Source organism: Aythya ferina, assembly GCF_964211825.1.
Source record: "Aythya ferina genome assembly, chromosome: Z".
Classification (NCBI taxonomy): domain Eukaryota; kingdom Metazoa; phylum Chordata; class Aves; order Anseriformes; family Anatidae; genus Aythya; species Aythya ferina.
The window spans coordinates 22,922,440-22,938,942 of NC_140299.1; the positions used below are offsets into that span (position 1 = coordinate 22,922,440).

Here is a 16,503-nt window from a genome sequence, read left to right on the forward strand (position 1 = left end):
AAACACTGCACTTGGAAGCAGCTATCTAGCTCCTTCTCGGCCTCCCTGATGTTACACAGCTTACTGGAGGCAGTTATACTGCCTCCTGCAGCTCAGCCACCTGCTGCAGGACATCCTCCATCTGGGCACACCTTCTGTAAGCAGGTCTGTCACCTGTCCCTGCCCCAGGAGTAAGGCCTGGGTGCTTCCTGCAGTCAGTTCTGCACTGCAGCCTGTCCCTTCAGCAGCTCCACCTGGCTGGAGGCATCGGACAGGACTGAGGGAGATGGTGCAGTCCCCCCAGCTGGAGCTGCAGTGTTTGCTCTCAGAGTGCCCACCATTCTGCCTTGAGGGTCTGGTAGGATGCGTGCTCTTGACCAGTGCAGGTGGTCGCAGAACAGTCCTGGCTGGTGGTTTATGTGCGCTCTGGGTCTCCCACTTAGCCAGCAGAAAGTCTTTTGAAAAAGCACCCTCCTGTGCAAAATGCTGCTCTGTGCCCGGTCCCAGTGCTAAACCCTTCTTCCAGTGAAGAAAGATAGGGGCTATGCCTGGAGCCTTTCAGGTCTGAATGAGTCCTTCTGAGAATCTTTAAAAACGTTTGAATAAGTACGAATACCAAAAGACACAAACTTCTATCAGTCTGGTTCTTGTGGACCTGAAAAGGCTTGTTAATCAACTCTTTGTATCATGCTTTCTCCCATTTATCTGAATAATTGTTTATTTTCATATGTTTTAGAGGCAGCTCATGTGCATGTCCACTAGGAAAGATGGTCAGGGGTCTCCCACTTCCAAATAATCCTATGCTGAAATGTAATTTTCCAGCTAAAGCTGTGATCTAATCAGTTTTTATTTGGTTTTACTATAATATCATTGGAATGTTTCTCACTGTTTGTCTTCTTATGAACAGGTATCACTCTGCCTGTCCTATAGAAGTTCTGTTTACCTTGCTTTTGTTTTTACTGTCTTACCAGTTTTCTTACAGTTTGATTATTTTCAAAATCGTAATTACATTACAGAAGACTGAATTGTCTTGATTGAGTTTTGACCTTACATTTGCCTTTTAAGAGAATTGTTTGGCAAAGTTTTACCCATTTTTTGTTTTTCTGTAGTCACTGGTGTTGGATTTCCAAGCACATACAGGTTATAAGTACAAGAGAACACTGCAGAATAAAGGCTTCTGTCCAGTCATCTGTCATTGTTCATACAGGGCTAGTTAATTTGCAGTCCATTTTATATGGATCCAAGTAAAATAATAATTTTTCAACAGAGAGGCATACTTTCTCTTGAGCATTCAGTGTATGCTAAGACTTAGTTGTAATTTTTATTAGAAAGATCAAAGAAGAATTAATGGATTTTTGTTTGAATTTTCACAGGGACAAGAAAAGAGACAAAGAAAAGGTCAAGGAAAAAGAAAAGACCAAAGAAAAGGAGAAAGAGAGAGACCGAGACAAGGAAAAGGAAAGAGACCGGGACAGAGACAAAGAAAGAGAAAGAGAGCGAGATAAAGAGAGAAACAGGGATAAGGACCGGGATAAAGAGCGTAACAAAGATCGAGAGAGAGTCAAAGACAAGGATAGGGATAGAGACAGGGACAAGGATAAGGACAGGGACAAAGAAAGGGAAAAGGAAAAAGATAAGGATAAGGAAAAAGACAGGGAAGAGGTAGATCAGAACAAGGAAAAAGAAGATGTTGAGAAAGATGGGGAGAGGGACAGAGAGAAGATGAAGGACAAGGAGGGAGATAAAGACAAAGGAGGGGACAGAGAAAAAGAAAAGGAAAAAGATGGGGATAAGGAAAAAGAGCGAGAAAGAGAAAAAGAGAGGGATGATAAAAAGAAGAAAGAGAAGAGATCCAGAACACCCCCAAGAAGCTATAGCTCTTCAAGAAGATCTCGTAGCTCCAGCAGGTTTGTTGTTCAGAATTTTTTCATGCTTTTTTTGGACTTCTCAGCAAAATGAAATACATCCAAATTTTTATTTATCAATATCATGGTCTTGGTAATTCCATTTTGTATTCTCTCTGTTTTATAGATTTCCTTACAAAGGTAAACAAATTACAAAGAGCTCTGTATCATACCTGATAGAACACACAGTCTCTTGTTGGGCTGCTGGTGCTTGCCTTTCACTTAACTTTATAGCATATACAGTCTTTGAGAACAGTAAGTAGATGGCTCTTGTGCCATTTCTGTGTTAGAGCCATCCAGAAGTTTCAATCCCGATGACAGTTTGAGTCATTCTTAACATAATTCCTTGGTTTCTGAAATACTGTATGGTGTTCATCTGTAGAGCAGTTTGTTGGGTTTACAAACACTTGGGTGGTGGTAGTATTTGTGAATTGGCTGTCTTAGGAATGACAAGCAATGAAATTTCTGGTCTGGATGGCTGACTGCAAGAAGTTAGCATGGCATTTTGACTGGTTAGCCTTTCAGAAAGTGAATATATCTCAGTTGAAAGATAAAGGTATGTTTCTAAGCTGGTTAGATGGTCTGGTAAAGTGAAAAAGTAACACTCCTTAACCATGCTGATAGCAAACAGGAAGGCAGTCAAGAATTAATCTACTTGTTGTTTTTGCCTCTAAGAGAGGGTAAAGTGGGTGGATGTCTAGATAAATTCAGTACAGGAAAAAGAGGCTGTGAGACTGATGATAAGCTCTCTAAGTGGACCAACTGTAGCAAAAGGTATTGCTTCTGAGTTAAGGTCAGGAAAAAATCCTTTCTGAATACCTCAACAATTACGTAGTTCACTAATATCTCATGTAAAATTTAAATATGAAATTCCATCTGCTACCTTGAGAGAATGTAATACCGGATGAGTTGGGAAGAATTCTACATGTTGTTAGGGGATCCTGGTGTTTCCCCTAGCAGCATTGGTCACCCCTTAAGACTCTTAATTAAGAGTCAACTCTTAATTAAAGCAAAGAGAATGTAATGGTACCCATATATCAGCTCTATCTGGATACCTCAAAGGAAAGGACCATACTCAAGGATTTCCTTGGGTTCTTATACCCATACAATCTTAATTTTCTCAGCTATAATACAATCAATTCTTGACTCATACATACGATGTCCCTTCATATTGTCAGCTCTTCATTGCAGGGATGTTTTCTGTTACCTAGCGGAGCAGGCTCTCATCCAGTGCTGTCCTTGGTCAGCACATCCCTCCCTTTCCCAGTCTGTGCCACCCAAACACAACGCCACTCACTGCTGCTCAGTCACCACTACGTACCAAGTTCCCTTACACAGAGCTCATTCTGTGGCCTAAGGCATCACTACATTTACTCTACTAATGTCAAACAATAGCTACCTGAGTTTCTTACATACCGGCAACTTGTTTCCCTTTCAGTGGTGTTAGCGCTTCACTGGAAAAAAGCAGAATTCCCTTGCCCCTCAAAATTCAGGAGTTCAGGATTTGTATAATGCAGAGAAGTCTGTAAAGGTTTCTGTACTTTCTGCTTGTTTTTGTGAAATGCCCATGTTGTTTTGGAGGTGTATGGGCAAACTACTCTAACTTCTTCCTGAAAAGAAGTTGTAGGGAGCTGGGGTTTGGCCTCTTCTCGCAGGTAACTAGTGATAGGACAAGAGGGTAGTGACCTCAAACTGTGCCGGGAAGGTTCAGGTTGGAAATGAGGTGACATTTCTTCCCAGAAAGAGTGGTCAGGCATTGGAGTGAATTGCCCAGGGAGGTGGTGGAGTCACCGTCCCTGGGGGTGTTTAAGGAAAGGTTGGACCTGGTGCTTAGGGACATGGTTTAATGGGTTATACTGCTAGTAGGGGGATGGTTGGAGCCAGATGATCTTGGAGGGCTTTTCCAACCTTAATGACTCTGTGAGTTTGTTATTCTTTGTGGCATATGCACAGTCCTGTTTTGGTGCACTTAGCGTAGTTTCTGGAAGGATCTGCTCCACAATCCTGTTGTGCACAGAGGTGAGACTGACTGCCCTGTAGTTCCCCAGATCTTCCTTTGTTCCCTTTTTAAATATGTTTGTTGAGCATGGGCTGGTAGGAAGATAACTCGGGGATATTTATGTAGTTGTTGCCTCAAATAATGAGAGGTTTTGTCATTCCTGAGCTTATTATTCGTATTCTTTGCTGATCTTGAATTGTTTGGTTCTGCAGAGAAAGGCGTAAAAGGAAGAGTAGAAGTCCCTCCAAGTCTCCTAAGACATCCAAAACAACAAAAAGAAAGTCTTCACGAACTCCTTCTCCAAGAAGGTCAGTTTGGTGTAAATCTAGTTAATGAGCAGTAAAGGAGGAAAATGGTACAACATTTTGTCAAATTGAAATGTGGCATAGAGATCATCATTATGAAAGGAACCAAGTCGATTTGTGTTTCTGCTGTTTGTTTTCTAATGCAAGGGGATCTTTAATAATCGTTCTCTGTTGTAAAGAAAAGGTCAGTGTTTTTCAATAAACATTCAAAAATGGATACAGGGACTTTTATAGAAAACAAGTAGGAAAGTATTTTCATTGATTTACCTTTGCATCATTTCAAATGATCTCTGTTGGTCAATATGATTCAGTTTTAATTTAAAAACAAACAAACAAACAAAAAAAAAACATAACACAGCTTCATGGGCTCAAGCTTTGTAATGCTTTGAACCATCATCTGTCAGTGATATAAATTTGTTTCAAATAATGAAAACCCTTCCTCAGAGACAATTTATTTTGCTTTTCTCTTTGTAAATAGCATTCATTCTGAACACATGCATTCTTTGTCAGTCAAAAAAATCTAGTTGTCTTTATGAAGGGCTTTTTGTTACATTTTGAGATTTTTTTTTGGAAATCCCCCAGATAAGAGTGTAGTTTGCAGTTAAATGGTTTGAAGATGGCTGACCATTTCCAAAACAAAACAAGTATACCAACAGTCTTAGTTACTGTACTGTGCATATTACTATACAATATACTTGATGCAAATGTTGGTAGTACGTTTGTTGCTTTTGGACCAAATTCTGACTTGAGTAATACTTTTCATAAACAGAAACAAGAAAGAAAAAAAAAGAGAAAGGGATACAAACAATGAAAGAAGAGAAAGAGAACGTTCCACCTCCAAGAAAAAAAGTAGTAAAGAAAAAGAGGGAAAGGAGAAATCTGACAAAAGCACCACTGCTTTGAAGGTAAGCTTTGTGACCAAGTGATAAGTAGCTGAATGTTTCCAAGTGCTCCAAGATTATATTGGAATTTCCCCCCCTATTTTCTTTTTCTCCTCTCGTATTTCCTCTCTTTTTTCCTTACCAAATTAGTGCAGCTTGAAACGCATGGGTTTATCTTTTGTCAAAAGGAGACACGAAAGTCATTCTCTGCTTGATGTTAGTAGCTCAGTTTGATCAGTCTTTGTGTTTGAACTTAACCAACTGGTGGGAATGTGTATGTATGGACTACAGAAGCCCTCTGTTTTGGTTTCTCTCTTTTCTGTTCTCTGCCATATGTTAGGAGTTAGCTGACTGCATCTGTACAAAGATGCAGGAAGCTTATTGTGAAGCAGGCTTCAGAAACAGCTTGGCTATCAAACTCAAAATACATTGTGTTGTGGTTTTTTTTTTTTTTTAATACATTTTCACTCTGTAATAGTGCACTCCCACTTAGTTTTGTCCTGGGCTGTGTGTTGAACTGTGCAGGAAGGAACATTGAAGATTTGGGGAAGGACAGTGTGGGGTTTTACCTTGCAAAATAGAAGGTGGTACGATTAAGAAAAGAATAATGAAATATCTTTCAATTCAAATCTTGTAATTTGAAAAGCCATATGCATTTATAGAGTAGGTGTATTCAGAATGTTTCAGCTCATAGAATCATAGAATATTCCAAGTTGGAAGGGACCCACAAGGATCCTCAAGTCCAACTCCTGGCTTTACACAGAATGACCTAAACATCAGACCATGCGTCTGAGAGCGTTGTCCAAATGCGTCTGGAACTCTGTCAGGCTCTGTGCTGTGCCCACTGCCCTGCGGAGCCTGTCCCAGTGCCCGACCACCCTCTGGGCGCAGACCCTTTCCCTAACCCCCAGCCTGACCCTCCCCTGTCCCAGCTCCATGCCGTTCCCTCGGGTCCTGTCGCTGTCCCCAGAGAGCAGAGCTCAGCGCCTGCCCCTCCGCTCCACAGTGAGGGAGCTGCAGGCCGCCATGAGGCCTCCCCTCAGCCTGCTCTGCTCTGGGCTGAGCACACCAAGGGACCTCTTCCCCTCTAGACCCTTCACCATCCTGGTCGCTCTCCTTTGGACACTTCTTATATTGTGGTGCCCAAAGCTGCACACAGTGTTTGAGGTAAGGCCACACCAGTGCAGAGCAGAGCAGGACAATCTCTTCCCCCGACCAGCTAGCAGTGCTGTGCCTGATGCACCCCAGGGTACGTCAGGCCCTTTTGGCTGCCAGGGCACACTGGTGACTCAGAAGCCCTAGATCGCCTTCCGTGGGACTGCTCTCCAGCCTCTTGTCCCCCAGTCTTTATCTGTAGCCAGGGCTTGCCATGTCCAAGGTGCAGAATCCAACGCTTGTTCTTGTTAAACTTCGTATTGTTGGTGCCAACTGCCTTTATAAACAAGAGATTTGTGTAACTTAGTGTACTATTTGCTTCAGTAATTCTCTTATGTAAAATGCATTAGTAATGTGACAAAATATATGAAACAAAATCCTGTTTTGTTTAGAAAATATGGTGGAGTCTTAACTTCTAGAGCTGTTTCTCATAGGTTCCGTGATACTGTTCTGTTTTATCTGAATATTGATGATAAAGACAGATCACTTTACAACAATGATTTCTTGGCTGACACATGATGGCTTCACTTTAGCTACTTGAAAAGAAAGCAGTCTAAAACAACAACAACAAAAAAAAGCCACTGCATCTATTCTAGAAATTGCTGACACAAGATAGGCATGTAAAAATAGAGGCAATCAAAATACCAAGAGTTAGTTGGGTGTCATGTCCTGTAATGCTGAGAGTGAGATTTTTTTGTAAAATAATTTTCTCTTTTGTAGGACAAAGATTACACTAAGGAGGATCAGAATTCAGAAACTGACAAGGATATTGACAACAGAGATACACAAAGGACAGATGAAGTCAAACTACAACAGAATGGGAACTGTCAACCAAATGAAGATAACCTCTCAATTAAAATGGAAGAGGTTTAAAGCAAATAATGAACCTCTAACTCAACTAAGGAATGAAATCCAAAGCTTTTTATTTCCCAGAATGAGGAAGAAATGTCAAAGCAATCAACCTGAACATGTTGATAGTAATAGTAGCTCTTCCAATTCTCGTGATAGCTTTGTTGTCTTCTTGCTGTAAAGCAAGAAGGCATGGATAATAAGTAGTTATACCATGAAAAGGCAGATGCCGTCAGAACTATTCATCTCAAAAAATCCATGCATTTCCATGATGGCTGTACTTACTGGTAAAATGATTTATGTTAAGTTTTCCCATAGGCTGTTACAAATAAGTAGAAACTGAAAGATGTAAACCTCTACTATCTTTAAAAAAAAAAAAAAAAAAAAAAAAAGCTGAAGATATGCATTGAAGGTTGTTTAAAATATTGCTTGTTGATGACTTGTGTTTTACCTTGTGGGTTAAAAAATCCACAAAAACTTCAATGTGTACTGTTTGATGTGCTTGGAAATGGTGCATAAATATACACTCTTTTGTTGTAAAATGCAACTATAGAAAAGGTTTTTTTTTGGTTCTTATGTTAAAATGCTCACTGACTAGTATGTTTCTCATTTGCTCACTGCTTGAGATTCTTGGTTTTTATTATTTAAAATAATTTCTTACTAATATCCCTAAGCTCAATATTTCCTTTAAAGTATTTGAACAATGCATGCTACTTTTCTGTTCCTAAAAGGAACATTGCCATGTATAATGATAATAGGTTAGCTTATTGGGTTATTTTGGGGATCGTTTTGTTGTTTTCTTTTGTCGTTCCAGAAGTGAGCAGATCTGTATGATATTATCAGAAATTACAGCTTTGTTTTGAGATGTACTGCAGTGTGTCTGTTCAGCTGCAAATAGTACAGGTGCCGTTATGAAAACAAATTTTTTCTTATTTGTTTAAAAAATATGGGAGCACAAGCAGAAGCTTTAGTGCCTTCTTAAAATGTGGTATTTTTTAGAAATGTATATGTGCTATTACTCATTTTCAGCTAAATTTTACATCATCTCTTGCTGTTTTGCCACCACCATACTGTAGACAAGAATGCAAGTGATTTGTCAGAATGGATGTTTAATTCACTTCTTTAAATCCATTTTTACATTTATTTTTTACTTTTAGAAAATATATAGGTGAAAGCAAAGATACATTTTGGGGACCACCACTGTACAAATATAATAGCTGAATAAAAAGCATTTTCTGATCACCTGCATCAAAGGCAGCCCTTTAGATATTTAATTACATTTGGATGGCCTTAATTGTTACCTCTCCATCATTTTCTCTGTTATACGTTAGGTGATGTAAAAGGAATTGTATGCAAAGCTGGGGGGATAAGTAATTTGGGAGAAAATGTTCTAATTTACACAAGAGTTATATGGCAGAGATTCTTTTTTCATTCTCTGGGGAGAAAGCATATAGGGAGATAATGACAAAGCAGATATTTTTTGTCAAGTAAAAACCTGGTTTGTGCTTTCTGAACTAATATAATCAGTTTCATCATTGTGAGATTTTGTAAGAGTCATACTTATAAACTTACTTGTACCTAAAATCAGGTAGATTATTTTTAATACAACTTATTACAATCAAATGACTTAATTGCCTTACCTCATGGAAAGAGTTTCTTTCAGTTAAAACAAATAGCATATTAGTGATTTGCTTTCTATTTTTTTTTTTCCTTTCTGTAGTTCATTTTTATGAAAAAAAGCATGTTACAGGGAATGAAAAATTTGCCCAATTCCTAAAGTAATGAAACCCAGTTAGATTGTGAAGCTGCTTAATCACTCTTCATTTTTGATAAGATGTACCGTTCTTGCCACTGTGTACATTTAAGACTATAGGAAATGCTTTACCATGTAAAGTATAGACAGTCATTTTTGTGATATTTAAGCCACATGCTGTTGGCTGATAAACAGCTTATTCTGATAAAAAGAATGACAAATCTGTACACTTACAGGAAGACTGTGAAGGATTGTGTCTTGCAACAACAGCTGTCTTATTTATGTTGTGTAAGTAGCATAGAGCAAAGAGATTGTTTGTATACTTGTTATCTTTGGTACCATTTCACTAATAAAGTTAAGTATTTTAGAGGGAAGTTTCTGCTGTTACATACTTATTAAAGGAGTATTTTTAGTTTTGGTCTTATTCAGGCAGTTTCTTTTGATGTGAAATGTGGATACAAGTTACTTATACGTTTATTATTTACAATATCTTTGAAAAACTAAGTTTCTTCTTCTCTGGGATAAATCAGAATTCTCGTAGTATATCATGTTTCAGTTGTTGCTAGTCTGAGTTTGTTATCCTGAAGTTGCATAGCTCTATTATATAGCAATTACAGAATATGTAAAGGTTTGTGCGCTGTTAGCTAAGAAATATGGCTCTGAAAATTCATAGTTAAGAATGGCAGTTTTATTAGCCAATTATTAACGTGGAAGTCTGTATACAGCATATTGTGTTATATTGTATGTGAATTAATGGTCCCCTTAGAGAAGTTTAAAGTAAGAACAGAAAAACACAAAACAAAAACAAAACAAAAAAAAAAAGACACCAAATACACACATTTCCTCCCCACCCCAAGCTGTATTTTCTTACAAATACTGTATTTTCTGGTTTTGCTTCATAAATACTGTGTAGATCTATGAGGATAGCTGTATCTATTTGTATTAGGTGTTCAGTGGTTTTGTTACATTTGTCGAAAGCTGCCATTAGAAAACTAAGGTTGTGCAAAACACCCATCTCTGCAGAGGGAGCAGATCATTTTTTAAACCAATAGTGTAGCACAGTAATGAAGTTCCTGCTTGCTCTGCCATGTTTGTGTGCATAACCCATTAAAGGTGTCCATCGTCCACTGGAAATCTATTGCCTTCATCGTAACAAGTTTGCATGCTGAGATGCGGTGTCAGGTTATTTGTTTTTGCACTTTTTGAGTTAAAATCGAGTGAAGGTTGTGAGAACAGCATAGTTCATGATAGCTGTATTGTTTTAAATGTGGTTTCATTTGACTTGGCCTTCGTTTGAAAACACGACTCGTAATTGCTCAGAAAAAGACAATATGGTGCCATATTGCTAAGAACGTTTAAAGCACATATGCAGAAGCTTCCATTTCTGACCACAGTTATTTCAAAACTGTTCCTGGAAAACAGATAGGATTTATTTTATTTTATTTTTAAAAGGGGAAGATAGCAGAAGACAACTGCCCACAGATAAAAAAACAGGATCCCAACCTCAAAATACAAGTGGCTGTCAGTTAAGTCAACAGATTTACACAGGTGCGAGGGCTGAAAGTTTGTTTGCAAACATTAATGATAATATGCGTAAAGAAACTTGTTATTCAGATTTTTGAATTAAAATGGAGGAGGTCATTTCACTTGGAAAGTGGTAACATCTAAAGAATGCCTGAAATCTGCGAGACGTGGGTTCTGCCTACCCATTAAGTCACCTGCTACTTTCTTACTGCAATTTTCAATAGATCTATCTGAACTAGCTTTAAATTAGCGAGCTGGCTAACAGCAGCAACCAACACACAGTCTGGTTTCTGAAATGAGTTGACCATTTGAGTTCATATACTCTGCTGCTAAGAAAGTAAATTCTGTAACATGCTCTGCATTACTTGCAATTTGTTTGCTAGTGTTTTCCAGCCTCGTTATGTGTAAGGCAATGTCTGACATTAATTTTGAACTCTGTAAATCTGTTTACTACATGGTAGCTTCTTTGTGTTGCCTTTACTTTGTACTGTTATTTTGTAATAGTAGTAAGATTTAGGGATTTCTGTGATTTTCTTTCGGTCTAAGCAAAAGTTAAAAAGTAGAGACTGCTATGATTGTAAGATGCAAATTGTTATATACTGCATATGTGTCCTTATTACTGTTTTCAGTTATTTTTTTCATTAACATGTATAGCCATCAGAAGCGGTAATGCCATAGTGCTGTGTGTATCTTTTACTCTTAAATCTGAACCATCTCTGCATCGCTGTCTTTTTCTTAGTTTGTAATGAAGCAAGATTACAGCTCATGCATTTTAATTTTGTAAAATGTTCACTTGGAAGAAGAAAATAAGACAAATCATCTTGAGTTCGGTTAGTCTGGAAGTGGAATTCTAATAGTAAATTTTAAATAAATAAATTCTGCACAATGGAGTATTGCAAGTTGGGGCATATTATGAGTCCAACGTGCTACTTGGTGATACTTAGAGTTTTATATAATTGAATTATTGCCTTCGGTGTTGTCATAGTTTTAAAAGTGAAAATTAAACGTAGTAACACAAATGCTGAGATCTGTAAATGGCTAAAATAATTCAAATCTGTCGGTGCTTAGTTCAGAGAGATTTAGCTTTCTCACCAAAGAATAGAGTGTGGACAGTTGAACTTTGTAGATATTGTTAGTGTTACTGCCTAAAGAGAATCTAAAACCTAATTTTGTTTGCTAATATATAAACAGAAAAACAATTTTCAGCCTGTATGTTAGGTTTATTTTTATATGGTGAAAAGTGTAATTAAAATAATGATGAAAACTAAAATAATTGTTTAAAAGTTTTTTTTTTTTTTTTTTTTTTTTTTTTTTTTTTTTTTTTTTGCTAATGTAAGATAAATTCAGTTGCTTATTTGTAAACTTCTTGGAGATCTCTCTCTATGCAGTATTTATTTTTATTTGAACTTCAAGAATGCTTCATTTGTAGGTAAGCACCATTGCAGCATCCGAGTGTATTGGTATGGAATTTCCTCTACCGTCTCTTAAGTATAAAACAGCTTAGGAAACTTGCCTGATATATGGAAGCAGCTACCTTCCCCATAGTTAGAGGACACCTCTCTAATGCTTCAATTCCATACTCTCTGAGTATCTGACTGTTGAGAAGCTATCTATGAACTCCATTTTTCATGACGTTTTCTGAAACCACAAACTTTTATTATCCAAGAGGGCATAAGAAAAAAATTGTCATGGCAGTTTTATGATTTTTGAGCAGAACACTGACAGCAACAATGAGGGTTTATTTTGTTTGTTTTTTGTTTGTTTATTTAAACCTGTTTATTTTCTTCTGAGAGCTTCAGCTTACACTTTATTTGGATTCATTGCATTTTTTTAATATAAGATAATCTGCTGCCAAATTTGATGCAAGACTTAAAATTGGTGTAAAAAGTCTGTTCCATACTAACCACGCTACTGACATTTTTCTTCTCACATTGAGAAGGTTACTTGTCTTTTTTGATTTGAAAGATTGTTATCAGCTACAGAAAAAGTCATTCCATCTTCCTTTCACTTAGTCCTTGATGTCATGAACGGATAAGTAGCTCTTAACAGTGCTGATGCACCTGGTTGGTGCAGTAGGTAAAAAATCTGTTACGATTCCAAAAGGATAAGGTTGTGTTTTCATCTAAGGACTAGTCTTTTAGTTTTGAACTACTGGGGAGGTTAATGCATTGATAAAACACTCAGATCTGTTTTATCATACCCATTTTTATTTGCAACACAATTACACAAATTATTTTTTGTCCTTGTGCTCTTTGATTGTTAAATGCCAGTGATGGAGGGTGGGGGTTAGGGATGGAGATAGGGGAAGGGAGGTGTTAGATGTTTGGTGGGAAATGAGCAGGTTTCTTAGAAGAATAAGTAGCTCTATTCAAACCTGTAGTGCACAGGCTTAAAAGTGGTGCTACAGTGGTGTGTAGAGCATGGTCCACTTAGAAATTGGCACTTCATAAATACATAATTTTCATACTAATTTGATCAAAGGAATGAGTGATCTGCTTTGGAATTCAAGAGTAGTCCAATGTGCACAGTTCCTGTAGCTTATCAGTAGATCATTCCTGGTGTTTTTCTCTGTGATGCAGGAGCCATGATCAATTTGTTTTACACAACACCTGTCACAACCTGGGCTCAGATATACCTGGGGATCCTCTGCACTACAGCAGCAGAAAAATATTTTTGTCCCTTCTCTAAATCAGATATTTCTGGTATTAAAGAAGGCCTTTTAAGGTTAAGAAATATATATCCAAACTTGTTCTATGTTGGCAGAATATATTTTTGCATTAATGAAGCAACTGAAATGGTACAAGTAAAGAAATATCAAATGTTACTACAATGTTGGGGGGAAGTGTAGATCTGCCGGAGGGTAGGAAGGCTCTGCAGAGGGACCTGGACACGATGGGTTGATGGGCAGAGGCCAATGGGATGAGGTTGAACATGGTGAAGTGCCGGGTCCTGCACTTTGGCCACAACAACCCCTGCAGTGCTACAGGCCTGGGGCAGAGTGGCTGGAAAGCTGTGCAGAGGAAAGGACCTGGGGGTGCTGGTCGATGCTCACCTGAACATGAGCTGGCAGTGTGCCCAGGTGGCCAAGAAGGCCAGTGGCATCCTGGCTTGTGTCAGGAATAGTGCAGCCAGCAGGACCAGGGAGGTGATCGTCCCCCTGTACTCTGCTCTGGTGAGGCCGCACCTCGAGTGCTGTGTTCAGCTTTGGGCCCCTCACTACAAGAAGGACATCGAGGCCCTGGAGGGTGTCCAGAGCAGGGCTACGGAGCTGGTGAAGGGCCTGGAACACAAGTCCCATGGGGAGTGGCTGAGGGCACTGGGGGTGTTTAGTCTGTAGAAGGGGAGGCTCAGGGGAGACCTTATTGCTCTCTACAACTGTCTGAAAGGAAGGAGTTGTGGGGAGCTGGGGTTTGGCCTCTTCTTGCAGGTAACTAGTGATAGGACAAGAGGGCAGTGGCCTCAAACTGTGCCAGAAAGGTTCAGATTGGAAATGAGGAGACATTTCTTCTCAGAAAGAGCAGTCAGGCACTGGGACGGGCTGCCCAGGGAGGTGGTGGAGTCATCGTCCCTAGGGGTGTAAAGGAAAGGTTGGACCATGTGCTTGGGGACATGGTCTAGTGGGTTATACTGCTAGTAGGGGGATGGTTGGACCAGATGATCTTGGAGAGCTTTTCCACCCTTGGTCAGTCTATGATTAATAAGCTCACTTCCACTAAATTCAGAAGAAAAGCAGCAAATGGCTGTAAAGCAATTCTGTCTTTTGCTTGATATATATATATATTTTTTTTAAAAAAAAAAAACCTCTTCCCCAAGAGAGTTGAATTCTTTGTTGGACTGAAGTTGGCAAGGATGTTACAAGAATGGTGGTGAGGGGTTAAGTACGTGAATGTGTCGTCATTCTTCAGTTACAGAAAAGGCTTTTTGAACACCTCCTGCACCCCCTCACCACCACACCCTGAGTGTTCAGGGCATTTTCTTCTCCAGAGAAAACTACCATAGTTCCAGCAGGCAGAGTTTGTCATTTTTGAACAGTAAGTTAATAAATATGTCTGTATGTCAAAATCTCCTTTATTTAAGTAGTATCAGGGGTTCATGCAGAATCTTTTCTTTTTAACATCACCACATATCAAGTTACTGTCATGGATATTTTCATATTAAAATTCACTTTTAAGCACTTAAACTTCTCTCTCAATTTGTATAATTTGTAAGAATTTAAATAAACATAACAATATTTAAGGTGCTAAGGTTTGTGATGTGCTTCTCAACACATTAAACATTTACTTGGTCAATAGGGATCTTGTGATTTTGGGAACTGTCATGTTTATAACGAATCTTGTGGCTGGTTCAACTCCTACTGATCAGATGATTTAGTCAACACATCTGTGATCTGGACAACTGCACTTCATGTTTCTCCTCTGAATGTGAAAATGAATGTGAAAGCAGGGAAAAACAGATCTGAGAAAGATTATTGAGGTATTTTAGCAATCCTTCAAAATTATATATTGTCTTTTTGTATACTTCTTAATTTCCTTAAATAATTTACTTACTGAAGCAGAAAATATAAATAAAAAAATATTTTTAGAGGAGGTGGCTGAAAATTAACTAAGAAAGGGTGTCTTTTAAAACAAAACTTTTGTGCATACATGGCTTGTTTTGCCTACTTGTTTTAAGAAACAAGGAGGACATGAATGTCAGTACTAGTCTTTCATTAAATGTCCTGTTTTACTTTCAGACATTGGGAAGACTGTTTCTCTTTCTCTTCAGTTTTTCTCTCTAGAAAAAATCTTTAATTTCTTTTTAAAGATAGAGCCTAAAGAAAAGCTTTAATTAAAGTCATATTTTAAAAGGTTGATCCAGATTACTGGATTTAGAAGTTCAAAGGAAATGCATTGGTTCACGTGCAATGTGAACACTGAGTGTATAATCACTATTGTAATGATTATAATAATTTCATTATGCTAGCATTTTCTATAATTGCTTCTCTGCTTTGTTCAATTTTAAAAGGATACTCTTTATTTTTTTACTAAGACTCATTTAATAAGACTTTTAAGCTGTATAAATCTTGTCTTCCACTAGTTTGTTGTTTTCATCACAAGTGTTCAACTTCCTTGCAACCCAGTTATCCTGCCTAGTTTAGTCTGGACTAGGTATCTAGGAATATATACCATGCTGCAAGTCATATTAATCTATGTTATATGTGAGCCTGAAGGCCAGAAGCAAACTGATCTGTGTTTTTGAATGAAACATAGAATAGAGAGATGTTATGAGATAGTATATATCAAACAGGGCAAAATAGGCTTTTTATTTTTATTTTTGTTTTTATTTTTTTTTAATTTTGGTTTGCATTCTTGTCAGAAGATATCTGGGGTAGATTTGTTATTAAAGAATTTGTTGGAATGCAGAGGAGAGGCACCAACCAACATTCACAAAAGATGTTGATTGGATATTTATTATGATAATTGTAAAGCATTATTTGATTTGGCCAAACTTTATTTGTATCAGCAAGGAGATCCCCTGATCAGGTAAAGATACTTAGAACCTTGGTATGTTTGCTCTGTTGCTTAATCTCCAAGGAGAATGGAAAGACAACAGCTATACATTTATGTTGTCAGCCTGGGAGAGCAGGAGGCTGCTTTATAGTGCTATTTCTCAGATAATTTGGAATACGCACTAAGTCAATGAAATATTTTTTTCACTCTTCTAATTTTATAACAGGACTTACAATAATTGCTTTGTTCAACCAAAGTGTAGCAATGCTGAATTTATTAGTTGAAAGCACAGTTTAGAATCTTTGGTGGAAAAACAAAGTGGTAGAACTGGGTCATTGCATTGCACTGAATGTACTAGAATAGAGGGTATTTTGAGCAAGTTTGCTGATGACACCAAACTTGGAGGAGTTGTGGACTCAGATGAGGGCGTAAAGGCCTTGCAGAGGGATCTGGACAGGTTGGAGAGCTGGGCGATCACCAACCGCATGAAGTTCAATAAGAGCAAGTGCCGGGTCCTGCACCTGGGACGGGGAAACCCTGGCTGCATGTACAGACTGGGCGATGAGACGCTGGAGAGCAGCCTAGAAGAGAGGGATCTGGGGGTCGTGGTAGACAGCAAGTTGAATATGAGCCAGCAGTGTGCCCTGGCAGCCAGGAGGGCCAAT

The 16,503-nt window shown here is 38.3% G+C and overlaps 1 protein-coding gene across 3 annotated transcripts in view; it reads left to right on the forward strand.

Moving 5' to 3' along the window:
- The window catches only part of SREK1 (splicing regulatory glutamic acid and lysine rich protein 1), a 38,349-nt gene extending 27,110 nt beyond the window's left edge, over positions 1 to 11,239 (forward strand). For all 3 annotated transcript variants that reach the window (XM_084504708.1, XM_084504706.1, XM_084504707.1), the window contains exons 9-12: positions 1,353 to 1,886; positions 4,095 to 4,190; positions 4,957 to 5,092; positions 6,944 to 11,239. In XM_084504708.1, the coding sequence (XP_084360834.1) occupies positions 1,353 to 1,886; positions 4,095 to 4,190; positions 4,957 to 5,092; positions 6,944 to 7,096 (919 nt within the window). In that variant the 3' untranslated portion in view covers positions 7,097 to 11,239. The remainder of the gene's footprint in view (positions 1 to 1,352; positions 1,887 to 4,094; positions 4,191 to 4,956; positions 5,093 to 6,943) is intronic.
- Positions 11,240 to 16,503: the final 5,264 nt, after the last annotated feature.